Genomic DNA, 27,663 nt, shown 5'->3' on the forward strand with positions numbered 1-27,663 from the left:
AGTGCTGATTCTTTTGTCAGGTTAGATTGCTATTTTGTTTTCGTTTTATATTCCAAATTTAAAAATACATGTAGCAGCAACTGCGTGTAGCATGAGTTCTCATCAACAGATTGTCTGTGTATTTCCAAATAAAAAGGGCTACAGATTTGTAACAAACTTGCATTTTGTTTTATTTTGCTAGTGTTGCGATATTTTGACATAATCCGTTGCAACTTTTGACTGCTTTGTGTCCTTCATCACGGTGTGGCAACATTTAGACAATAGCGCCATCTAGTGTACAATATGTACTTTTACAGTTATACCGATGATACAATAGTGACCAAGGCGTTAACACATCTGATTCACAGAGTTTGCGAGGCATGTTCTTGAGGTCCTTGCATGAGTTTTTTCCAGGCAGGAGGTAGTTCTGGAAAGTTAGGATAATTAAGGTTAGACTCTAAATTGTCCATAGGTGCGAATGGGTCAAATAGAGGAAAATGAACAAACAGCATGCATTAGCCTTAAAATACACTGGCCCCTAGTGACGGACAGAACAAAAGCCTTTCCACAACAATCATAATAATAATAATAATGATAAAAATAATAATTGATGATTGATGATGATGATGAGGATGATGATAAAAATATATTTTTATTTTTATAATGAATCAGATGTAAAATTGTGATTGGAATTGTAGTCCGAACCAGTTCAAGCGTCTCCACGTTTCTCGTCCCTTCTCCAGCTCCGCTCTCTCTCTCGCTCTCTCCTCCTCCGCCTCCGCCTCGCCCTTTCGTCATCACCGACTTGCTCGCTCTCTATCAGGCGGGGGGTGCTGGTGGTGGTGTCCCTGTCGCTCCTGTCGCCGGCCAAGCCTGCGTGAGGCTGAGCGGAGGATGAGTGAGCAAGGAAAGGGCTCGGCATCCGCTTGCGCTGCGGCCCCGTCAACAACAGCAGCAGCAACTGCAGGAGCAACAGCAGCAGCAGCAGCTGCAGGCTCGGATACTTACAAAGGTTGGCTTTTTAAATGGACCAACTATCTGAAAGGGTACCAGCGGCGATGGTTCGTCCTAAGCAACGGCCTGCTGTCCTATTACAGGTAAAACCACATAGATTAGGTGAAAAGAATGGACACGGTGCATGCATTGGTGCATCACTACAGCTAGCAGGCTAACTGGCGGCCAGCTGACAGCCACTACAACAACGTGGCCGTTTTATTGCAAGTGACAGCTGGTTTGGCAGTGGCGACAGCATGTCCCCTGCGCTTCCCCAACAACGTTATGTGTTACAAATGTGGATCTTGCCACGCCTGTGATACAAAACCACAATGATTGTGGGGGACAACATCCCAGCTTGCACAAGAAGCTAGCCAGTTTCATTCTTGATGAGAGTCAAGCTACATACGTGCAAGCTGCACACACACATTTTTCGATGGCCAGGTTTTAATCGATGGTTGTGACGGATGAAGACGCTTTATTGTAATAATGAAAAACTATGTTACTCTCTAACCTGTGGCGCAGGTGCTTCTTGCTGGGCACAGGGAGATGCAAACCAAGGAAATCAATTAACAGTATTCATCATTCTCAATCAATTTAGTGGAAATCCAACTAAATCCGTTGAAAACTCTTTTGCTCTTTGTGAAATGGTATGCAGCAATATGCCGACTAAACTTGTCCAAAAAAGAATCTGTGTCAAAGTGGTACAGACAAGCTTTCAAAGAGGAGAACATTTTAGATTGGGTCATTAGTGGAAGTTACAGATGCATGTGGTTTCACTTTACTTTACAGTTCAGTTTTCATAATCAAATTATCTGTAAACAGGGTGGCACAGTGGAGCACGTCAGCCTCACAGTGCAGAGGTTGTCCAGGCTTTCTCTGTGGTGTTTGCATGTTCTCCCTGTGCCTGCTTGGGTTTTCCTCTCACAGCTTTCCTCCCACATTCCAAAGACAATCAATTGAGCACTCCAAATTGCCCGTAGGTGTAACTGTAAGTGCCCATGGTTGTTTGTCTTGGTGCCCTGCGATTGGCTGGCGACCAGTTCAGGGTGTCCCCGGCCTACTGCGTGAAGCCAGCTGGGATAGGCTCCAGCATGCAGGTGGCAATCCTAAACACCTATCCACAGTGTTAAAATGTGTTTATAAAATTGTATGGCAGGCTTGAATGGCCTCTGCCAACAGGCTGCAGGTTCCCATTGTAGTTTATCTTCAGCATCCTTAAAATTCTTTCGTAATTCTTAACATTCAGAAAACAGTCCAGGGAGGGTTATTGTATCAGCACATCAACGCAGGAAGTTTCTTTGCCTGCTGTCATCAGGTACGTGTTATTTGATACAAAGGTATGGATGTCAGAGGCTTTGGTGAAATCAGAGCCGCCTCCTGCCGCTGCCCCCCATTAATAGTCCATTATATCGTAAGGCCATTGCGACATCTGAGTCCCGACAAGTTGTTGTCTCATCCTCTGCTTGAGCCCACCGTGTGTCTGACCTGAGGACTGTTTTTTAATGGGAGGCTATGTGTGTGTGCTTTTTTAATGTTATGAGAGACGTAAAAATAGAAAGTGCCAGACATGACATGTTAAGTGTTACCAATTTATTTGCACGTTAAGAGATGACATGTTAAATCTTTCTGTTTTATTGTTTCGTAATCAACAGTGATGAAATAATAATGGCCTGACAAAAAAAAAATGTCGTAAACATCTCCTTGTGGTAAAATTGGCTACGTCCTTTGTTAAACATTCATCCATCCATTTTCCGCACCGCTTCTCCTCACAAGGGTCACAGGCATGCTGGAGCCGATCCCAGCTGAATTTGGGCAGTCAGCGGGGGACACCCTCAGCCGATTGGTTGAATTCCCTCTATGAAATAGACACATATAATAAGAGACGATTTGAGACATATCTATTTTTGATATATTTTAAATTGCAAACATTTGATTTTGTCTGAAATGATGCTCTCACCCATTTTCTGATTGCATTGTTGTTGTTTTTTAACAAAACCCCAAATTAATATAGAAAAAACATCACTTGGATATTTCTGTGAGTTCTACTGCTTTTATAGTCTTAGGGTTTGAATTTTGTGGATTTGTGTCACAAACAGATGCATATTTATCCACATTATGAGAAGTTATGTTCGGTCTTATTTTGCTTTTTATTTTTTGTGAAGGTCCTCTTTTATTCAAGCCAAATGAGTTGTGCTGGCGGTGGCCAATACTTAGGGCAATTAGCAGTCCAGTCTGAGAGATCTCTTTTTTTCCAAAGTCCTGTCCCTCTAGAAAGCAAAAACGCTCCTTAATTTGTCACCGAGAAGGCAAATTGCACCTACTAAAGAGCATAATCGATGCCACAACTGCCACACTCAGCACCTGCATCAGTTAAATTGGAATGACTTTTACTAAATGAGAGTCATCGTTTAACAAATTGGACTCACAGGACAAGGGTACTTTCTTTGTTTTTAAATTCCCCTGATTTCTTGTTGTCTATTCACAAAGACAGCCTTCTTACTTCCTCAATTCTTCATTCCAATGTCTTAATTTACTTTTCCTTATAGTTTTAATGCTCTCAGCTTTTCTTATGCACTTAAATGAGATCTGTCTGGCTGCTTTAGAGAAGATTACAGGGCATTAAATGGCTCAATGCTGCTTGATCTACCATATCAGTGAATGTGCTCTACTCTTCACACTTTCCTCTCAACCTCAGGAAAGAAGATGCTCGGCACTGTTAAGTCCACTTTGCACCGGTTAACCTCAGTCCAGATCTCACACAGAGGAGGTTCCACTGAGCAGCGATAATGGAGGAACCACTGACGTTTTCCTTTGTAGCAAACCCGTTTAGCACACTGTTGCATCGGAGCCAGAGGAAGAAAACTCGGCTGTCGACTGCTTCTCGTCTCAACTGAATGCATTGCTTGTTGCGGATTACGACCAGCGCGTAAAAGCTGTGTGAGGGGAGTCGGCGCCGGCCCATAATGGGGCGGCAGCCACCTTGTCACTGTCAGTGGCGTTATTGTTGAGCTTAGTGCTTTGAGAGGCAGCTGCTAGTGGCAGTGAGGCCTCACTCCGGAATGACTGAATGGGTGTTAGCAACCACAGACTACATGACTGTATGCTTCTAAAAGGATGCTTTTGGACCAATTCAATGGGCGATCATATGAGCGCAAGGTCGTTGCACTCTAACTAGACATTCTAGCATGTGACGTTACGCTTTGGTTTTCGGATGTTAGTTAATAAAACCTGTAAAGGCTGCTCTTTGTAATGAGGAATTATGTTCAACCATTGCCACCAACGTGATGTCACAAGGGCTGTTTTTACTCAACTCAACTCAATACAGTCTACCACAAACTTTGTGCTTCCACACATGTAACCCCTGCGGCTTCAATAAAGATTCCGTTTATTTGCAAGTTTTCATCTCGTCTTAGCTAGGCACCCATGGCCCACGAAATATTTCCTGTCCCAACTTGCCTCTTCACATATGTTTTCTATTTGCAGGACACAGGCGGAAATGGCACACACATGTCGTGGGACCATCAATCTGGCCACTGCTCACATCGACACAGAGGATGCCTGCAATATTGTCCTGAGCAGCAGTGGCCGCACATACCACCTGAAGGCTAGTACTGAAGTGGAGCGGCAGCGATGGATCACGGCTCTGGAGTTGGCTAAAGCTAAAGCCATTCGCATGATGAATGACCAGTCGGGTAAGTTAGAAGTACAGGTGGCTATTCATTTGGAGAAAGTGGAGCGTCTGTGAAATTCTAAACTTTAGCCACTGTTCCAGCACACCATTGGTGGACTTAATGTCAACACAGATTAAGATAATTGTCTGTTATCTAAGTGCTAATCTCCTTGCGCCTTAATTCTTGAGGTTCAGCGAAGGCAATGTTCCGTTCACCCATTTGTTTCCCAAACCATTGGCATTCCAGCATGAGCCAGGAGAGGGCAGCCAAGTCCCCTCGCTGCTTTTGGATAACAAAGCAGAGGACCTGGTAACATGACAACAGAGCATTGTCCTCTGCAAGGGCATGCAGACTTGGCTGGTGTTGCTGGTCAGAGGTTGTGGGAAAAGCTGTGGGAGAAATGCAGAGCTTTTCCTCCACTTTTCTTATTGGCTGCTGATAGACTGAGTGAGGCTAAATATTCCTTTGCCCACAGTTTGAAAGTCAGATCACTAAAGATACACTGACAATGTAGTAAAATATGAAGGATCTGCTTTGCATCCAAGGAGATGTTGTCTAATCATAAAATGGCATTGAACTTACAGAACCTTTAGTAGCTTTTTGTGTATTTCCCTTGATTTTTTTTGTTTTTTTTGCAGGACAGATTCTGAGCAATTCCTCAAAGGAGGACGATAGGTAATTCATGCTCAATAAGTAGACGATTTCAAAGACGGTTAGAATATAGGTATCTCGTTCAGGCGGGTGGTCGGGTTTGCACAGTGGGTGACTGTTGTAAGCGCTTATCAGAATCAGGCATTCATGGCGCTCACAGAGAACCACATCCCATTCGTCACCGTTGGGCAAACACACCTCTGTGACAAGGTACCTTTGTTCATCAACCATCCCTTTTCTATTCGGGACAAAGACCTGCTATTGATCTGCGTTTTTTGCAAGGATTTATTACATGGTCTGTATGAATCCACTTCTAAGGCATTGCAATATGGGGCTTCTTTTCTTTCTCCTCCTTTTCTAAATCTTTACATTGATGCAACACCTCTATAGCCCAACCTTGTATTTAAATGTTAATTTTATACCTGTAATGCTTCATTCACATTCATGTATGCAGCTTGATTTAAATCGGATGTGGATTGGATTTTAAGAGCCTTACGTCACTGTGAGCCCTGGTTTGTTCAGCAGATGGCGCTGTTCATTCACTTTGAACCGTCTGTGCTTGAGCAAGTTGGATGTGGCTGTGCGGTGTAAATCAGAGATGGCTGAAGTAGCCCAAAATTATTAGAGTACAATTACTTTAGAATAATATTGCTCAAATCAAACTAAAAAGTCATCCTCCATAGAGTTATTTAATAGGCCGATACACTCTCTTGCATATTTCTCAAGTGGAGTTCTTCCAGGTTAAAATTCAAGATAGAAATACAAATAGAAGGCGGACTGTAGCTCAATGTAACAGAGTAAAAGTAGTTTTTTCTTTTTTTAAAACAAAAAATAAATGTCGTGAAAAAGTAAATTACTGCATGAAAATTACTCTGATAAGTGCGATATATTCTCATTCAATACTACTCCACCATGGTCATAATATGGACTGTATGGTAGCAATTATAACTAATTAGATCTGTTTGAATCAGAAGCCTTCAAGCTCCTGTGCTCCTTTCTTTAAAGTGGGTCTTTTAAGTTTGTGATTAACTTGTTCATTATATCACTTGGCCATTAGGAATTCGTCTTCATTTTGTATGTTGGTCCAGTATTATAGATAAAAAATTCATGTTGATCCTCTGGCTCTGTTAGTTTAATGTCTTTTTTTTTCTGGTGCTCTCTCCGTGGTCCTGAATCAAAGACAATGCAAAGAAAGATCAAAACCCTCCCTCATTACGGTTTTTGCTCGCCTTTTCCACCCCTCCTCCCCTTATCCAACATCACACACTCCCACCAACCCACCCCCACGTTCTCCATACCCGCTCTTCGTCATCCGCCTCCTTACTCTGTCTGGTTTTCCCACCTCCTCCTGATACCTGTGTCTTTCTTAGTAAGCACTTCACAGTTTTTCTGGTGTGATTTTTTTTTTTTTTACTTTTGACTAGAAAGAGTGATTTTTCTCTTGTAGGTATGTGGCTCATCTTTCCTTGTTGTCTTGTCTTGTCGAGCGTGCGTGTGCGTGCACGTGCGTGTGTACAGGAGCTCTGCTTGTTAGTTGCTGGATATTCTCCGTCTGCCATTTTACTCTTACACCGCTGATAATTTAACATGTATTTTTTTTCGTTGTCATCGTGTCAGTTTGGAATTGATTTGAATGGTCAAACCTATTACAATATAGACCTGTATGAGGCGATATTACACTAACATTGTGCAATGCAACCTAATCAATTTGCATCTGCCCCATTTCCATATTTGCTGTAGGATCTATCATGCACCCTGTCCTACTTTCTGCATCTATTTGTGCTTTGATGTTTTAAAATGGTAGATAGAAAGATTGTGTGACTAAAATACTCTTTAGTGGTGGACAGTATAAATAATAATGAGAACAAAATCAATGCGGGAAAATCGTTGCCCTGCCCTATCTAGTCTATTGTATGGCATGAACTGTACATTTTGCATCAATCATTGAGTGTTCATTCAACTTAGTTCATGATCTTAATTGCTTTAAACTCTTACATACTTTTGTCTTTAAATAATAGCCGTCTGGAACGTTCTCCTGAACTCAAGGGTTTGTCAAATTCAACTGGAATTGTATGGTGCTTTTTTTTTTATGTCATGATATGAAGTGTTTGCTTCTGAGTTCATCGAGTTGATTTAATGATGGTAAAGCTGGTTTGCAGTGGAAGCACTTTACGCCTATGTTTGTGCTTCATTAAGTCTTTGTGTTTGATTTCGTTACTGCTTTTGGTTTTTAGCCTCTCAGGTTCTCTGTTAGTGGACTGTAGACATCTCAGAGATAGTGAGAAAGCACAGAGTGGAACATAATGTCTTTTCTTTTTGTCCTAGATCAATACCATTTATCCATCTTTTTCTGCTATAATTGGCTGAGGTGAATAGCTCAAACTTTGAAAATGTCAGCTTCTCTTTGGTTACATTTGTCTGGCTTTAATGAGCTCAGTACTTTCTCTCTCTCTCCTCTCAAGCTTTGGGGATTGTTTTTGCTCCTGCGTCTAAATGCAGTAAGTGACTTAATGAGACAGTTGGCTCTTCGTTTAGTTTGCCTAGCGCCTTCGGCTTTTCGCCAACTTTCTTTGAGCAAATAAACAGGGAAACATTAATACCATTTTAACATTGAATGCACTGAAGAACAGATGTGATTATGGTCAAGTATCAAACTAATCTCTTATTTTTGCTTCAGTACCGCTTTAAAACATGCTTCAGGACCTTCAGTGTATATTATTATTTCCACTTCAGTAAATCTTCCCTGTCAGCAGTAATCGCCTCACTTACCGAGCACCACAAATATTTGCTGTATTTACATGTTTCTACATGATGTCTGTAGGTACTAAAATAACTTGTAACTATTTATCAACATAATTAGAATCTATGGAGAAGTGCTATTAAGATAAAAGCACCGCATTTATTCGACATTTTTTATGACTGCATAATAACCTCACAATGGAAGGTCAGAGACTTTGGATGTGCCATTTAATGGTATCGAGCCATCTCTCTGTGTTGCAAGACCAAGATTTGCCTCCAATAGAAGAAAGATGCTCCAGCGGGGCAAAATATGTGGTTGGAACTAGGAAAACTTCTCAGAGAGGCTAACAGAGCGGCCAGTTGAAGAATGGTCTTTCCTTTGGTGTAGACACACCAGTCTGACTTAATATTGCTTAGCTTAATTTGATACGTAGGTTTCTTTTTGAAACACACCAGCCTAACCTAATACCGTGCCATTTAGCTTTCCAGAAATAGCTGACTTTTGCTGTCAGCAGCAGACAGACGGGGATGGCGGGGAGACGGGAGGGCTGTGCATTCTGGTCTGAGTTGAGTAGATCACTGTTGGCCGGCCTGACCGTTCCTGTCTCCTCTGCTTCAACTCCCTCCTTCCCCCTCCCTCCCATCCTCCCTCCCTCTCCAATTTGCACTGCAATGAGAAAAGCGTGTGGAGGGGAATTGAAAATGTGCAAGGCTCTGTTTGGCGTACGTGTTTCCGGAAGCAAAGCGAGGGAGGGGATGAGAATGACTGGAAGGAGCATCTGCGTTCCTTCCCCGCATCCGTGCGGTGACACTGTACGTATGCCCGTGAATATGCATGCGTGTGCCGGTACACTGCAATGCTGACTGGAAAAAGTGGCCGCCTCAGCCCCCACCCTCCACTCTCTACGATGCGTCTGGAGGTGCGCGGAGTGGAATCAGGGCCGCGCAGAGTGGGATGAAGGGCCGGAGATGCTGGGATCCGAGAAGCGTCCGCTCCCTCTGTGCCTCGGGCTGCTTGAGTAAACTCAACCAGGGTCAGTACCGCTTTGGCCAGGAAACACGGCGCTGTCACACTCCTCTCCATCTGTCAAATGAGAAACCTTCCGCGTCATGCTATCTGAATCTCAGCCTAGCTCAAGCCGTCATCCATCCATCCTTCCATCTCCTCCTGGCATCTGACAGCAAGGATGCCCGGAATTGGGCAGCCTCCTCCTACATTGCAGCAAATGCAGGTATATGCTGTAATTGGGAAAAAAGCAGCGTCTCCTGCCATTTGCCCTTCTCACTGCATGCTGTGCTCATTTCTTTCTGCCGTCCTCTCGTGCTGGTTTTAGCTCCCACTTCCTCTCTCTCCTTTGCGCCTGCTCCACTTTCCATTCGCATGTGTGGATGAGCCCGAAGCGGCACGCTGGCCTAGCAGGTATGTTGTGTCTGAAAATTGTCGAGAATGAATTTCTATTTCTAATGTGAGAAAGTAGACTTTACATTTACCAAATCAAATACACTTTTTTTTAAAGCAAGCAAATTTTCTATTTTTCTTTCCACTGCGCTTACTTTAGATATCCTTTTCATGCCCCTGGCAATGTTGGACAACTTTCTGTTGAGCAGCTGTGCTCTTATGCCCTGGGCTCTCTGGCCCCTCTAGCTGCTGTTTGTTCATTCAAATGAGTTTGACTTTGGCACCACAGATGGGATTCTTTTAAGGCCTTTCACTGTCTGCTTCAGCACTCACTCACTCACTCACTCCTCCATATTGAAGGTAACTCAAAACAATGAGTCATATCCAGTACATTTCCACCCCAAGCAGTACTCTTTGTGACATGTCGCCTTGTATACCAACACAAATAATCTAGAATGATTTCCAGAGTTGCACATGCTTCCACCAATGTTGAGCTGTTAACAAATTGAGAAATCACATTTGTTTTTGTATTCTGACAAGAATAAGGCTGTAAATGACAAGTGGAGGCCTTCACAGTCAAACATTACATAGCCACACAACATAACAATTGTGAAACATAAAAAAATATATAGTATAAATAACATGCAAAATGTACAACACTCATTATGAAGCAAGGAAGTCAAGTCCAAGTTCTCCTCACTTTAAATTCCCTCGTTTAGTAGAGGCTCCAGGCTAGTGAAGCAAAAGTTGCGGGTCCCGACCTATAGAAAGAAAAGTATTCCTGGCTTATTTCTACTCAACATCACATTTTAAAAATTGACTGTAGTATCTACTGTATGTCACTGTCATTGTTTTTAACAAGAATTTGAGGCAACGATTCACAGAAGAATACAGACGGTACAATATGGCTAAAGTATGACAACTGCATGTGATACTCAGTGATTGTGTTTCATGTTTGTGTGCTATTAGCACAAGACATACGCAAAGCATTATGGAGGCCAGGTCGAATGCATTTATAATTTAGAGTATCATGAGAGGTCTGTTGACACGGTTATGGATCACCACGTGAGATTCTGCATTGGATAATCACTTCCTGCTGGACCATGTTGAGTCCATTATTTTAAAACGTGCAGATATTAATGTAAAGAGTGCTTTGAGGTTACTACCAGTATTAGCCGTGATCTCTGCCCTGGTTTTGATGGCCTTTATCATGGCTGATTATCTTGTAGCACTGACGCCGCGCTACTGAGAGTGTGATGAATGTCTATCTTGCCGTGTTATTGGGTCACTGGCTTATGGTTCTCAATCTCACGAAATTGTTTTCCATTTCCAGCAATGGTATTCGGTGTGAGGGAGTAACAGCAGATGAAAGAAGGGCTTCTGAAACGTTCCCATATGAGGTACTGGCGATGACAGTTTTTTCGGTATCCTTTCGGTGCCACTGTCAAGGCACTTCATGGAGGTGTACCACTGGCAGTCAGAATTTTGGTATCGTGTTAACCTTTCGTCAAAGGTTAACATTTGTGGTACTTAGTTTTCCACACGAAGGCATCTTCCTCCTAATTATTCCTCCTAATAATAATAATATATAGTTATCTAATTGTCATTAACATTTATTTATTTATTTTTATTTGTTTACAGTTTGCACTGCTCCTTCATACGTGCTGTGAGATTTTGATATTGTTGAATCCCTAGTTGCTAGAAAACCTCTATTAGGACTAGATTGCAAACAAGAGATGTAATATCAGGCTGCTCTCTTATTCAGACAGTATTCTTCAAGCCGCAGTTGACTGCACTAATTTGCCTTTTCAATGGAAAGACTACATTGAGAAAATTGTAAAGAAACGATTGACTTTCCCTTTCATCATCTCAGCTTAGAATGAAAGTTTAGAAAAATGGAACACGTTGCTTCATTTATTCCTCCAATGAATCTTCCCTTCTTTTTTCTGGGCTTCACAGCTATGACAGCCATTGATGAGTTGCTTCACACGCTCTCATTTGCTTGCGAAGAGCCGAGTGCGGCGTAACTGGCTTCAACCTCTCGTCTCCTCTGTATGTCTCCTCGTGATGTATGGAGCCAGTTAGCAATTACTGGCCAGTATTACACTTTGCCCCCCCTGGAGACCCATCGCTTCATCGAGTGTGTGCTTGCTTCTCTTTGTATACACTCATATATTCCCTTTCTCCTTCACACCCCATAAAACAGCACTATAAATACCAGCATATTGGGTTTACAATGCTCTACATGCATGCCAAATAAATCTTTTGTCAAATATGCTTTTTAAGGCTAGCTAAAACATAAAGAAGAATGTTGTAACAAGCATTTAAAAAAAAAAAAAAACTTCAGGACTGCTCTTAAGTTCCACTCATTTGGGGAAACTTTTCCCAATATCCCGTTTGCATTTCAGCTTTCTTGACACTACTTTTCTCTTTCCATTTCATTTCCCCAACAAGTGTTCATCTGCTGTCACCGGGTGACATGTGAGCTAGAGGCAGCTTTTCATTTATCTGACCGAGTCTCCTCAAGGGACAAGGAAGGCGCTGCCCTGCAATGGGGCAACATTCTCTCAATTAGAATGCCGGAAATGTCTCTCTTACCAATCTGAGTAGAGAGTGCACATGTACACGTAAGATGTAATGAAGGTCAAAGGAGCGATACAAACTTCCCATGCTGTCAATTTGGATTCAAGATCATATTTGCAGAGATTATGTCATCCTCCTCCGAGAAGGGGAAGGTTGGTTTTGCTGGTGGAAACACATGCAGGGTGTTGTCCAAGGGGCTAGTACAGTTTGTGGGGGGAGGTGGTCTGCCCTTGAGGCATGACTTGCGTGACAATGTGCTCCAAGCGTTGCCTCATGGCGCTAGATTCTCTACACCGGCCGGGGCTGCACATGATTTTTCTGCATGCGAGCTACTTATAAAATGTTCAAAATAATCTACTTGCATCTGTTAAAATTTGAAACTATATTCATGAACATATTAAGTATTTGTTGGTGTTCCTTTCAATTTGCCATGAAGTGATATTGCAAAATACAACTTCAATTTTTTTGTCATTCCCTTACTCTGATGACTTGCGCTTGATGGAAATCCCTCCAAATAAAAGAAAAGAAAATGGCAATTTTTTTTTTTGCTCAAGTCAGCTTGTATTCAATACACGTGAGCAAAGGGTGTGGCTTTGCTCAGCAACTCGAGGGGGCGGATTAGTGAAGTCAGCCTATATTTCAAATCTTGCCAGCATTATAAAACAGCGTGCAAACTGTACCTTCAGTTCTGCAATACGATTTAATTGCGAAAGTCAAAGACTTGACACATACCCTGTATTTACTCTTCTTTCAAGCTTTCAGCCCCAACCCTGGCTCTTGATTTTTTTGGAAAGGCAATTGGTAGAGCAGGCGTCGCTGCTATAAACAGACCCCTTTTAACAAACATGCTTGTCGACATGTGACAGTTTATTTTAAGTGGTCTTCCCGAGAGCTGCTAAACTTGCTCGCAAATTGAGGCTGAAGAATCAGCGCCTGCTGCAGTAAATGCATTTGCACTTCCCAAATGTTCTGTATATCGATTGTATCACTGGGCTGCTATTGACGCCTTGCTTGTTAGCACTGTGTTATGTTACAAGGCTGAAGGGAAAGATGAAGCTCTGACTAGAGACTTGGGAGTGACTCTGTTGTTAAGATGTACAGACTATTTTGAAAAAGTTATTTCGGTTTTTTTGGGGTTATTATTTAAGGCAAGTGAACCGATTCTCTTTCGCAATGCTGACTCGGCAAGAGTAAGACAAGGTGAAATAAAAGCATGGATATTTTCAACAAACTGAACAATGTAATGCACAAAAGCTATACACAAAACTAAACGTATGCACTAAACACAAAGTATACTATAAATCACAATTAACCAGCTAGAATATTCTTTGTCAATCAAAATAATGTTAATTGCATACTATGTACAACCACAAGAATAAACCCTACTGACTATTGGTCATAATGTGTGTTCATTATGCCATTTTAGTATCCCTAAAGGTTACACTTTCTTCGCGTTTGACACAATGTGCCAGCATTAATTCCAAGAAAATGTAAGTAGGGCTTAGTCTTGTTCTGATCCCATGAGATGATTCTTAACATCAAGCCAACCGCTCCAATTATCTCTGCCCAGTTGCCATCACGCATCATCAATATAAGACTCCCTCAATGCTTTATTATTATTTTTTTTTTAAATGGTGGTAGTATGCACTTTGGACTTTGCAATTCAAATTCTTGTTTCTAGTGCAGTTAGACTCTGTAGCTTCATGCAGAATGTCTGTGAGGAATCCGTCACAGCTTGTGCACAGCTTCAGCGCAGCAGTCTATGATGATGTTGCTTCTCCCTCGCTGAACTTTTGTTACCTCTTAGTGAAAATAGAAGCTTGGGAATGCAGACACCGTGAGACCTTTTTTTTGCCCCCCCCCATAGAATGTTTTATATAATTATAATTGTAAGATACAATGAATAATTGTGAGCTTTTATAAAAAGCCTTTAAATGATTACATTTGGTTGTTCATGTACTAGGTGTTTCCTCTTCGAAATGCAACTTTTATTTCCGTTTTCGTGTGCGCGTGTGTATTTGTGTTCACGTGTGCAAGGATGTCGATGACTGGGGTCTGGGTGACTAATGCAAAGCTGACACTGCAACACTTCTTTCTGTCGTATGCTCCGTTTAACCTCAAGTAGCCTCTTTTATGAGACGTTATCAAAAAAGTCAGCTGGTACAGCAAAGCCTTGTGGGTATGGACCAAGTTATGTAGCTCTAAATGCCTTTGACCTGATTTACATGTACAACTGCAGAAGGTGCTAAAGGTTAGTGTGGGTGTGACAGAGAACACGTTATTTTCTTGGAGAACAAATAAACACTGAGCTTCGGTGTATTTTAATGTATGGTACTGTATATGTATTCAAGTATGGCAGGGCTGGTGATTGAGCATGTTGAATATTGTAGCTTGGAGAATCAGCAAATAAATAAGGCAAAGTGTGTCATATAATGGAGGTTGTGCTTTGTACAAAGAAAATGTCAAAAGGTGAACATTTTGAAATAAATGTCCCATTGTGTGTTCCAGATGACTCAGGAGACGAGGAGCCGGCATCCCAATCGGACCGCAGTGAGATTCAGGGAACTTTAAAGATACTAGTCAGCAAGCTTGATGACCTCAGCACATGTAATGACTTGATTGCCAAGCACGGGGCGGCCTTGCAACGTTCTCTCAGTGAACTCGAGGGCCTGAAAGTTCCCGTGGAAGGAGGCGAGAAAATCAAAGCAGTCAACGAGCGAGCCACCCTCTTCCGTATCACTTCCAATGCTATGATCAATGTAAGTAGCCTCACGCTTTGCAAAGATGTGATAGGAACGTGTACGGAAAAAGACAATAACGGTTCCGTACCTGGGTACGGTTACTTGCACTCTCCTTGTAGTAATAGTTTTGCGCAATCGTATGCAGCACAATGTACTGGCACACTTGACCTTTTGGGATTCTTACTGGACTCCACACATATGCAATTTGCTGACATGGCTGTAGGCACACAGCTCATATCTACCGATTCATATTTGCGGCAATGATGTAATGACTACTACTAATAATGTTAAGAGTGGCATTGCAATGCTTAAGCAGAGATTGTTCTCTTGCGGAAAAGTCATTTCTGAAAAATGGGTCATTGCCACTTGCTATATCGAGTCACAATATATGACAGCTGAGCCACAAAGACGGCACAGACCATTATCAGAGACAGCACATGTCCATGACAACACACTTGTCCCATCTGGCAGACAGTACAGGAGAGTCACAGCCAGAACAACAAAATAAAAATAAAAACAGCTTTTACACACTTGCCATCGGACTCTCGAACAAATGGCATTCCAATCTGTTAACCACACTGTGCAGTAATTCTGCTCACTTGAAAATGTTCACTATGCACTGCAAATATACCTCTGCAAACTGTGCTGCTAAACTCCATTGAGTACTCAGTCTGTTTTTAATTCTTCTTAATATCCATTGCTACTATGTACACTACTTTTGTGTTCTTACTGTGCTTGTCACACATAAACATCTTGACTCTTATATGCAATAAGAATCAGGATAGAGAACAAAATCAAGGACAGTTAAAGTCACAAAGTATTATCAAAGGTACAAAGGCTGGAATTTCTTGCAGGTCCAAGTGCGTAATTCCAATTTATTATCAGTTTGGCAGCCTTTTGTGGCAATTGAGGTACTCAGTAGTCATGAAAACTCTCAGTTGATAAATGCTGAGCCATTTCTTTGTGTAATGAGAGCTAGTCACATTGAAAATGTGGTATTGCTTCACTCTTCTGCTTGCGTTAAATCCCAGTGGTTACGTCACGTTTGCCGACTCACTGCTGTTCACTGGATTGTGAAACGAAGAGGAAGGAGTAATTACTATTCCTGAGTAGTTTTTCTTGCTAACATACTTCCGCTCCGCACTTCAACCCATCTGTCAGTATTATAGAGAAAATAAGTGAAGTGAATATTTACTTCACAAGTTAACTTGCAGTGTGCACCCCTAAATGTTGTACTTGCACCCTTAAGATGTCAGGTTAGTTAGTTAGTTAGTTAGTTAGTTAGTTAGTTAGTTAGTTAGTTAGTTGGTTGGTTGGTTGGTTAGTTAGGTGGTTGGTTGGTTGGTTGGTTGGTTGGTTGGTTAGGTAGTTAGTTAGTTAGTTAGTTAGTTAGTTAGTTAGTTAGTTAGTTAGTTAGTAAATCTGAATTATATCATCCTAATCAAAATATTGCTATTTTGCCTTTTAAATCAATAATATGCACATCTTGTCAATGTTGTTACCTTAATCACACAAAATGTAAAGCAGAATAACTGATCCAATAATGTTGGATCTGAGTAGTAGCGGCACAAGAGTTGCAAGTTTTTTTGGGGGTTGAAGTAATGACACTAGATATGATTGTGGGTGTGTGAGGGGGGGGGGGGGGGTGGGGTGGGGATAGCCACCTTCTCTCTTTCAAACCGAGCTCCCTCTGACTGCTGAGTGTCACAGCTTTCTGGGTTGCAGTAACGGACTTCAATCTAAGCGGACGGCTGCACAAGGTGTGTTGAGCGTCATACTTCTTTAGTGTTTTGATTTTTCTGTGATCATGTTTGTTTCTTATAGTCACTGACCACATTTTAGTTTGACGGGGAACTACTCTGATCTGACAATTCGATTAAAAACCAGATCACTGTGATTTCCAGGGAGGGAGGAGGGGGTTATACCCAAAGCTGTTCTATTTGTAATATCCTTTTTTGCCAACCAGTAAAGGGAATTTCAACCGACTGGATAAATCTTAAGACAAGCCCTCCTGGATTTTCATATCTATTTTAATGTCATTACTAGATCAAGCAAGAATGTGCTTCTGACAAGAGGTCAGCGCTAGCACAAACTCCCTGTGGTCATTTTACTGTCATACATCTAAATGGCTCTCTTGAAGGGGAAGCGGCTTAGATTACGGAATGCAGGGACTGCTGCAGCCATGTGGTTGGTCTTCCAAATGCCGCTTCCAGAGAAATTGCGCAGATGCCTGTAGACATGCACAGATCTCTGTAGTATGACCGTGGATACACTCTTGTCCATTTAGGTGTGATGTAACGTTCCACATATGTCACACGTGCATGGTATGTACTGCAAATGTGCGCAGGAGTGGTTCCCAGTTCAGTGGGTCTTTAAATGTCAAAAGAGTGTCATATTTTTATACCAGCAGCACCAGTTCCGGTATCCACTGGTTTTAACCTTGATTAACCTCATCCTCCATCGCCACCGGACGTCACATGCCGTCTGCTCTTGGAGTGGGGACTCAGCAGTAAAAATGTGGAACTAGAGTAGGTTTTCTATATGGGTGTTGGTTTCTTAGTCACGTCTGAGGAAGTGAACTGGAACCTCATATGCATGTCCAGCATTTAAATTGAGTGATGCCAACAGTGGTTAAGACACTTCATGTTTGACCACTGAAGGTAAGGGGGAATGGTGCTTGGGAAATATTTTCAGATTCCTGGATTTTCAACAAAATTGTTTCTGTCATTTACTATTTTATGGAACGTTGAATACGAAAATGAACTTGTTTTAGCTGACAGTGTCAAAAAGTATTAGAATGAAAAAAGTTAATTGACTCATTCTTAAATTTTGTTGAAATCTAAGTCTATGAATTTGTTTCTGTACTGTCATGTTGTCATCTTTAACTCAGTAATATCCAATAGTGTGTTTGCATGTATACTTTGTAGAGTGGAACATTTGGATTCTGGTTCAATAAATACAAATCCTAGATAATGTTGACGGCAGACATTTTATTAGGATAAGCGCAGTTGACTTTTATTTGCTGTACCGGCCCAATCATGATGAATGACATTGAAAAGTCATTCAACACTACAGAAATGCAGAGTTGCAATTCCAGAGGCCCTTCCTGTTTAGTGACTGTCACATGACATTTTCCTCTTACATGTTGTCAGCTGTAAGGTGTTCCAGTTCATTTACAGCTGTGCTTACTGTGTGGCAAGAACATCAGGCACAACATGCAGTGCCAGCAAATGCTGACAAGTCGTTTCTGCGTGCTCTAACGTAACCCCTTTGGCTCAGCAGTCAGAGCACAGCAGGAATAATGTTGCCCACCCTCTTGACTCAAAAGTCCTCCACCATGCAATCAGCATGAAAGTGTAGCTCATCACTCACTCTCTTCTGCTTGTTTACAAGATGCTCTAAGTAACAAGGACAGAAACCAAAGAGGCATTACTGCTTTAAGGTGCTGTATATATATACAGCGAAATTTCTTTTAGTGCCTGGGAGCAGTGGTGGCGCTAGGCTTTTATTCTTGGGGGGGCCAAGGCGACCTCAGGGGGTCTGTAAAACGAAAACTTTTTTTTTTATAAACCCTAAAATGTATTCAGAAAATGCTGATAAACATTCCTTACGTGCTCTCTACATAGAATGAGGGGCCAGTGCCTGAGAATGAATCCAGATCGTATGTCAATACCTTGGTCAATGAAGTGAACTGTAAATAGACTCTTTAAAAAAAAAAACCAGATGTACATCATAGATCCAAAAGAAATGTTGTCATAGCAAATGACAGGCGCACCGTCATTCCCCAGGCTTGTCGAGATTTCCTAGACCTGGCTGAGACTCACAGTAGAAGGTGGCAGCGGGCACTGCAGTATGAGCGAGAGCAGCGTATCCACCTGGAAGAGACCATCGAGCAGCTAGCCAAGCAGCACAACAGTCTGGAGCGAGCGTGGAGAGCAGCACCGACACTTTCATCCACTACACCCAGCGCCCCGACCAACAAGAAGGGTAAGCATAAGTCACTCGCTTCTTTTTCTTCTTTTGAAGATCATGGGATTCTAATGTCATGCTTACGTACAATTTACTCTTGTTACATCTGGGAGCTTATTTACAACATTGATAGAGATTTTATATATGACTTGTGGATTAAAAAAAAAAAACATGTACAGTAGATTGGAGAAGAAAACAATTTCTTCAACATGTAGCGTTAACAATAATGCCGTTTAACGCTATTACCAGTACAGGCGGGAGTCCCAGAGCAGCATGCAGGCTTGTTAAACAGTGGGAACATTGCCAATTTTACTAAGATGATTATTTTCTTAATTAGTAGCCATGTGTGCATGATTATACAGTGTACTTCTCATTCCTGAACCGGGTCGAATGCATATAGGTTAGCAGGTGACGCGTGTGTTTGCTCTGCTCTTTAAACGTACTGAATGTGCTTCTGATAGAAGGGCGTGAAAGGCCGCTCAAAGGAGAGGCGAGTGATGAAGATGAGGATACTGAGTACTTTGATGCCATGGAAGATTCCCCTGCATTTATCACAGTGACTGCCACAGACAACACACAGCACAGGTCTGCGAATACTTTATGCTTTTTTTTTTTTTTTACGATGAGTGTGTTCACAGAATTTCAGGCGTGTTTTCCTTGCACTTTGTTGCTATTGATACAATTCTTTGTGTCTATTCCAGGCGATCTCAGACTAGTTTGAGTGGAGCAAGCGGAGGCAATTCCTACGACTGGAACCAGGACGACCATGTAAGCGTCTTTTCTAACTTAGTAGCTGTGACGTTTCTAATTCACTGCTCCGAGTTGCTGGAATGTACTCATTGCTTGTTGCTCCCCCCCCCCGAGTAAACGAACACACCGTGGGATCAAGGGCCTGATTTACTAGACTGCTTGTTCACTCTAACACAGCGGTGTCCAAGTCTGCCCCTTGATGAATCCCTTATCCAGCACAGCCGAGTCAAATAATCAGCTCACCAGGCACCTTTGCAAAACAAACCTGATGTACTCCTGGAAGAGGCGAACCAACACATTACTGAGTTACACAGAGTAAATCCAGTGCCTTGAAAATTTGGGAGAAGCCAGCAATCATACTCACTCTAAGTGCATGTGTCTGCTCGTGGACACCTGAACAAATGCTCTGAGAGGTGTCTGGCATGTCGCAGCTCAATGAAATGTTCCAGACGCATGTGAATGCAAAGTTGAAATGAGTTTTGTTGTTGGTGACATGGCATGACTCATTCTGACAATTGGCTCCAAGTCAGCCCCTCATTCACAGCTTCTAAAACTGCATTGCGAATAGACAAAAGTTCTCAAAGGTTCTCTCTCTTTGCATGGGCGATCCAATTTGCACCCCTCTTTGCATATATCATGCTTGCTTCCTTTTCATTGGAGACCCTGTGGCATTTAAGAGAAACATTTGCTGGAGTTCATATCTTAATTAGCAGCAACGTCTGCTCCTCTCACCCTTCATTGCTGCTTCTTTTTGCTCCCCAACTTGTCTTGCATTCCCATTCCTCTTGCTTTTGCTCACTCCTTCACTTTTTGGTTTGTTTTCAACCGTCAAGTTTAACTTTGTCAAACTTGGATGTATAGTCCAATTCTTTCATTTATGTCCGCAGATGTCTCCGAGCTATAACGATGTGTCAGGGAAGGAGCTGCAGCCACGCAGACAACGGCGGACTCGTGTCCCTGACAAGCCTAACTACTCCCTCAATTTGTGGAGCATCATGAAGAACTGCATTGGCAAGGAGCTCTCCAAAATTCCCATGCCTGTAAGTGAGCAGAACTTTGTGGCCTAGTTTGAACAACTTCTAAGTAACTTACCTTGACCATCTTGCCTTCTACATCTGCAGGTCAACTTCAACGAGCCTCTGTCAATGCTGCAGCGACTCACTGAAGACTTGGAGTATCACGAGCTACTGGATAAGGCGGCGCGCTGTGACTCCTCTCTGGAGCAAATGTGTTTGGTTGCTGCCTTTTCCGTTTCTTCTTACTCCACGACTGTCCACCGGACAGCCAAACCCTTCAACCCGCTTCTGGGGGAGACCTACGAGCTCGATCGCCTCGAGGAGTTTGGCTACCGTTCACTGTGTGAGCAGGTAAAAAGCACAGCAACAAGCATGTTTAGTTCACAGATGCAAACTGGATAGTCGGTGTTATGAATTGTACGCATGTCATTTACTGTAAGTTTATATCCATTGCGGTAAGGTGAGCCATCATCCACCTTCAGCTGCACATCATGTCATTTCTCAACGAGGCTGGACCTTGTGGCAGGAAATTACAATTGCGAGCAAGTTCCGTGGAAAATACCTCTCCATAATGCCTCTGGGTAAGACGTGTATTTCTTGCTGGCTAGGAAACCTTCAATTCAAACAAATGCTTAATCTCAAGAGCATAAATTGCTAAATTATGCATGAAATGTAAACCAAGAGACTGCACCTACTCTCGAGAGATTGACCGCTGTAGCTGCAGCTGCCTCCTGTGCATGTGATTGCCAAGGGGATAAAGAAAATCAGGATTGCTTTGTGACACTTTTGACCGAAGCATAAAATGGAATTAAGGGGAGTTGATTATTCCGCTCCAATGATGCCTCTGGGAGGTGTCCTGTATCAGAAAACACATAACTTGGCAATTGTTTATGATCAAATATGTTTGCAATCTTCAGGCCTAGGTGAGAATCAATAGTCTTTGTGAAGTCCCAAAACATAGCAGGTCTTGGAGTCTTTGTGGATTTAACACGCATTTAGAGTTTGATCTCAATCATTCAAACCACATGATCATTGTACGCTAACGCTCATAGATTGTTGTTGTGGTTTTACATTTGCAGGTGCAATTCATCTGCAATTCCACGCTAGCGGCAACCACTATGTGTGGAGGAAAGTCACGTCCACGGTGCACAACATCATTGTGGGCAAGCTGTGGATCGATCAGGTCTGTTTACAAAGCACTTCTCATCGATTGCCATTTATCTGCACAACCGGCATCTTAGCCAGCTGTTTTCAAATGGGAAGTCATTATTTCTTTGGGGAATTTGCATAAATCCTTTATTAACATGATGCGGGGAAATAAGCGAGTTGTAAGATGTATATGTACAGTTATTCATAATTATCTTCTCGCTTACATTGCATCAATTGCATCTACTTTTGTGTGTGTGCGTGCGAGTGCAGTCAGGGGACATTGAGATAGTGAATCACAGGACCAAAGAGACCTGCCAACTGAAATTCTCGCCGTACAGTTATTTCTCCAGGGAAGTTCCTCGGAAGGTAAATCCTCCTTTTGCTTTCTTTGCTGACACCACTCTTCTTTTTTTTTTTTTTTAACTTGTCTTGTTCAGCTGCTTAGTCATGTAGAATAGAGGATGTCTTTGCCTTTTTATGCTGCAACCGTTTTTATGTGCAGCGGGAGAGTTTAAAACACTCCCGTAGTGCTTGTTTGTGTTGTGATGTTTATTGGTAATGCACTCTGACAGAACTAGGTTTGTGAGGACACAATGAGTGAAATGAAAGCACAGGGAGGAATAAAAAAAAAAGATCTAAATAACCGTTTATTAGCGATTCAATGGTGCTTAGTCGTCAATGGGGACAAGCAGACACCGGCACCGGGGAACCGGTGACCCCATGCAAATGAAGGACAGGAGAGACGAAATGACTTGTTTCACTTCTGATATTTTTACACTTGAAAAATGAGATGCATGTTTATTTTCTTTCCAGGTGACGGGTGTGGTGGCTGACAGTGTCGGCCAAGCTCATTACATCCTGTCTGGTACGTGGGATGAGAAAATCGAGAGTGCCAAGATCGTTCAGAGCAGCCGAGGTGGTAGTGGATCCGAAGGCAAGCAGAAGACCATCTACCAGACTCTGTCCCCCAAACTTTTGTGGAAGAAGTATTCTCTCCCGTAAGTGCACATCTCATGAGTCTTATTAAGCTGCATTAATATTTTTGGGGGGTTCGCAGCAGTCATAAAAGGCTGAATCTTGTCTCCTTATATTTTGCACCTAGAGAGAATGCTGAGAACATGTACTACTTCTCAGCGCTGGCGCTGACCCTGAACGAGTCGGAAGATGGAGTCGGTCTGACCGACAGCCGTTTGAGACCTGACCAGAGGCTGATGGAAGAAGGTCGATGGGATGAAGCCAATTCAGAGAAACAAAGGTTAGAAGAGAAACAAAGAGCCGTGAGAAGGAGGAGAGAAGCGGAGGCCTCAGATGCTCTAGATGAAGGTAAGAAAAAAATCAACTGGTTTAGAGACACAAGTAGAGGTAAATTACTTATTGTAGAAGACTGTGATCTGTTATTGCTTATATAACTGATCATCTAAAATAAATAGATGGATAAATGTTTATATATTTGTACTTTGCTGGTGTGGCGGAACGCTAGCGCCCTCTATTGACCGGCCGGCATCATCTACTGCGGGGTGTCCAAACTTGCACACATAATTATTTTATGGCAGAGGCTGCTGGTCCGTGGAAATCCCAACACATTTGGCCACCAGGACGGACTTTGGACATGCTTGGTCTACAGTGTGGATTATGCTAAAGACGTCATAAAATGGCACCATCCAAAAATCAATTACGCTGTTTATAAAAAAGAATTACCTTATTTAGCGATAAAAGTGTCCTAAGTCCCTTTCAGTACGTCATTACAGTGCAGTTTTACATGACTGCAATCATTCTGTGTTTGTGTTTGTGTGTGGTGCGTGTGTGTGTGCTGGGTCGATTGTATTGCTGCATCCATGACTTGTCTTTTTTCCCCTCCCTCCTATGGTGGTCAGAATGTGATAATGACTCTGGTGAGTGGGGGTTATTCCGCACCCTCTGTTGACACACACGCATACACGGGCATCTTCTGTGTGTTTTCTTTGTGTTCTGCCATTGTTGGACCTGCATGATGTCTACTTTCGTGTCTCTTTCTGGAAAATGAATCAGGAAAAAACTCTTTTTTTCCCCTTTGTATGTGATAAGTTCATTTCAAAGTGTTCACAAATTATATTTAAATGTCTAAATCTACACAATATAGTCAAGTCAGCTGTGTGTGAGCAAGATAAGCTTAAACCTTGTTTAAAGATGCGTTCACTGTGTGTGTGTGGTTTTTTTTTTCGTTAAAGGGGAAGTCAAGTGAAAACTTTATTTGCAATATTATGGTCATTTATTTTGGCCCCCCACAAATCCAAGCTTGGTACTGTGATTAGTGTTACAATTGTGAAATGTGGATTAAGCAAAAACAAAAAAAATCTACTGGTTTTTATCCATCACGACATTTTGTCTTTTACAGTCACTCTCTGTCGACTGAAAATGACATCACAGTGTCTTAGGGCTCACGTCCCGACCGTAATGGCTCACCTGTTTTCTGGGTATGGTCATCGAGCTGAGTCCTTGGTTGGGCACCATGATGTCGTTTTAGTTGACAGCAAGTGGTTGCGCAAGAAAAAATGGCAATTGCTTAATTCATACTTTACAAATGCGATATTCGTCCACATATCATGTTTAGAGGATTGAAGATGCATAGAACATAATTGTATAAAAAAAAAAATCGTCTTGATATCCCTTTAACAAGAGCAATATTAAGTGCAACTGTCTATTGATCTGAATTCTTGTTTTGCGCACATTCAAACCGTTCACTGCAACATGAAGCTGGTTCACATTTGGAGCCTTCCCAAATGCAGCACACAGCATCTGATTGCTTTCTCGTGTGCATAATCATAGTGTGTGTATGGAGGACATTGCCTGCAAATGTGGCTTCCTGACCGTGGCGCGACTCGATGACAGCAACCGCATAACTCACCGAGATCTTCTCCACAGGTCGAGAATACGAATGCTACCAGCCGCTGTGGTTTCAGCAGAGGAGGGACTCGGTCACTGGAGAAACAAACTTTGTATACAAAGGGGGCTACTGGGAGGCCAAGGAGAGACAGGACTGGACCATGTGTCCCGATATATTCTAATGCAGAACGCTTCCCCCACATCAGAACCTCAGGAGACACGGAGCTGCTCGGCCTGGGCTTCTTCAACAGTGCGGTGTAGCAGGTTTATGAGCTCTAAGTGGAGCGTTGTGAGATGGTGAATGTGACAACTTCCTTTTTTTGTACCTCCAAATGTACACTCGGACTGCTTTACAGATGATGGGCTGATCCTTGTCCCAGTGTGCGGATGTGTGATTCTGTCGGAGGTGTAAAATCACACTATGAAGACACCTGATGAGTTTCCTGAAACAGAATGCGATTGTCAAAAGTGCAACAGGAGATATGTCCAAACAATGTCAGTCTTCAAGTGAGTTACAGTAAGCATCGTTTGTAAAGCTAGACTGAATTTTCTGTCTTTGAGTTCCAATTTGCGCTCATGTAATTAACTTGGAAGAAATTGGTGCAGTCTATTTGTTTGTAGTTGGTCAACAGGACACGACAGGTTTTAATCCGATTTTAAAATTAGATTTTTAATTTGAATTACATATAGGAAGTACTGTGTCATATAATGAAACTGTCATGAATCTAATTTTCACAGTAAATGTTCATGAGGTTCATCACGTTTTTATGAATTACTTAAAATAATTATTTCAGGTCCCCCAGTCGGATAGAATGAGTTTGCTTTCGTTGTAACAAACTACGATGACATCCTTTAATGAAAAATACGTGTAATAAAAATTGCTTTTAGAGGCAAATTTTGGTTGAAACAAATATGGTTTAACGTCAACGGCGGAGGAATTGAAAGTGATAGAAATTGTTTTTCAGCTCTGTATTTTGTAATGTATTATTCATGTCGACTTGCAAACACAGTGAGACTGTCGGAATTCTGCATTTCATTTCCTGCGCATGCAATTACTACTAGAGATTAACCTGATCTGAGTCTGTCTTCGCAAGTGTTTAGTAGGAAAGTAAAGGAAACAGGCTTGATTGTGAAGTCCCTTGAGCAATCTTTTTTTTTTTTCTTCCTTACTGAATTTCCTGTATTTTTAGTAACAAGTAAAAGTCACTTTTCCCTGGCTGGCTGAGATTGTGTTCAAACTTGCACTTTCAATATTCAGTTGAAATGCATCCATATCAGGCATCACCGGACCTGGCAATATTCATTGTGCATGAATTGAAGCTACAACTTAATTCTTGTGTTCCTGTTGATACCAAATGGACTTTCTCTTCTCTTTTGGTGCTTTCCCACAGCATCGCATAGCATATCGCTTCCAGTGACAGCCGCCGCTGTTCAATAGTCACAAAACTTGCTCCTTAGCCTCCTCAATGTTGACTTTATACTGTAGTTGATTCCAGTGTGAGTCTCTGTTGGCAGCAGGGTGAAGGTCGTAGAAAAGAACAGGGCTGGTTCCTGTCAGCTGAAGCCACAGAGGTCTTTGCTTACCACAGTTCCAGTGTGTTGTCCACAGTGTTTGTACAATGATCTGGGATCAGCCTTTCAAGGTACCCGCAGTTTTTTGCCTTTAATTGACTGGCCTCATCTAGTGGCAAGCTATGAAAAGTCAGTATTTTTTGTAATTATTGGTAGGAATGTAGATTTCAAGACTAGAGGTACTCTATGTTCCCCCTGGTCTCTTTGTGTGAATATTTTGTGATAAGAAAATTATAGTGTAAAATAAAGTCATATGAGAATTGAGTTATCTGTACAGCATATTTAAAACATGAAGAATTGGAACTACAAAAGACTCCACAATAATAAAAGATTTAAAAAATGCATACTAATTTGGTTGAGCAGTTCACATTTATAGCTCCAAAATCTTTTTTTTTTTTTAAGAAAAGGATAGGTAGGATATACGTTAACACATTACTCATTGCGCTCATTTGAATACAAAAATAACAATTCTGAAAACAACTTCACTGTGCTTCAAAAGCATCTTACAAGGGAAAAAATAGGTTACATTTTTAGCTGTGATAGTGTCACACAAATCAATTATCTATAAAACAGAGCAGCATCTTCCAAATTCTGTGAAGTTTTAAAAATCAAAAATATAGACTGCATTTTTTTCAGCAAGTATACACAGCACAAGCGACTGCCAATTAGAAATTTTATGGGAAAGAATCCTTCGCAAAAAAGCAAGTGATGATAATAAATTTAAAAAAGTTAATAAAATACAAGTTTGTATTAATGATTGACAACATCCATTTTATCAGACACTAGATTGTGACATTGGCTGTTCAGGATCAGATAGTCCGTAGCAATAACACACAAAAGTCCGTTTCCAGTCTCGTGCAAAAAAGGGGAAAACAATCAAAGGTGTGCTGTAGATTAAACAACATTTTCATCTGCCTTTCCTTTGTTTGGAGGGTTCTTCACCTGATTTCATCTTTAAATTTTGGATGCTTTTTCTGTTGACCTCATGGGTGCCATTCTAATGTCTGCACATTTCTACACTTTGTATCTTGATTGTAATGTGTCATATTTGGTGTCCTCTAACGGCACTCATTTTCTTCCAGTTTGAAGCTGTTTATAGTTCCAAGACAGAAGTAAAGTGTGTGGAAGATGGAAATGTGTTGTTGGTTTTTTTGCTTTGTCCTGGGACTGTCACCTGTTGTTTGCTTAGGTAAATGCTGCTGATTTTACTAATCTGTGTAAAAAAAATAAAAAAAAATAAATTTAACATAACACAACAGTGGTTTGGAAATATCAAAGGTTATTGACATGATTTGACTTCTCTCACTTCCCTAATACACATACTGTCGGTGTATTATTCAAATGTAATTTTAAAATTTAGAGGCTGTTGTTTTTACATAAATTGTGTATTTTCCCCTCACTTTATAACATTGTCTTATAACAACCAAGGCACAACAATAAAACAAAGTTGTTGACACTACATGTCTTTTTTTTTAATTTAAGTTAAGTATTTTAGTTTAACAAATCACCAAATGGAAAGAGACCCTGGAGTTTAGTTCTGCTTGCATTTTTTAGTAAAATATATGAAATACAACAATTTGTCATAT

General features: G+C 41.6%; 1 protein-coding gene across 6 annotated transcripts; it reads left to right on the top strand.

Moving 5' to 3' along the window:
• Positions 1-776: 776 nt before the first annotated feature.
• Positions 777-27,535, top strand: si:ch211-106a19.1 (uncharacterized protein LOC561797 homolog). Of its 6 annotated transcripts, none has more exons than XM_037260038.1 (14): positions 777-1,076; positions 4,459-4,667; positions 14,527-14,777; positions 18,548-18,746; positions 19,190-19,313; positions 19,430-19,496; positions 20,366-20,518; positions 20,600-20,845; positions 20,955-21,075; positions 21,574-21,677; positions 21,914-22,009; positions 22,457-22,641; positions 22,746-22,966; positions 23,518-24,535. In XM_037260038.1, the coding sequence occupies exons 1-14, from the start codon at positions 874-876 to the stop codon at positions 23,565-23,567; spliced, it is 2,229 nt and encodes a 742-aa protein (XP_037115933.1). In that variant the 5' UTR covers positions 777-873; the 3' UTR covers positions 23,568-24,535. The 6 variants fall into 6 exon arrangements, with proteins under 6 accessions (XP_037115933.1, XP_037115931.1, XP_037115932.1 ...); XM_037260036.1 differs by lacking the exon at positions 23,518-24,535 and adding an exon at positions 24,545-27,535 and having other exon boundaries at positions 780-1,076; XM_037260037.1 differs by lacking the exon at positions 23,518-24,535 and adding an exon at positions 24,545-27,535 and having other exon boundaries at positions 780-1,076; positions 19,193-19,313.
• The last annotated feature ends 128 nt before the right edge of the window (positions 27,536-27,663 follow it).

The sequence above is a fragment of the Syngnathus acus genome, chromosome 9 (genome assembly GCF_901709675.1).
Source record: "Syngnathus acus chromosome 9, fSynAcu1.2, whole genome shotgun sequence".
NCBI classification, from domain to species: Eukaryota; Metazoa; Chordata; class Actinopteri; order Syngnathiformes; family Syngnathidae; genus Syngnathus; species Syngnathus acus.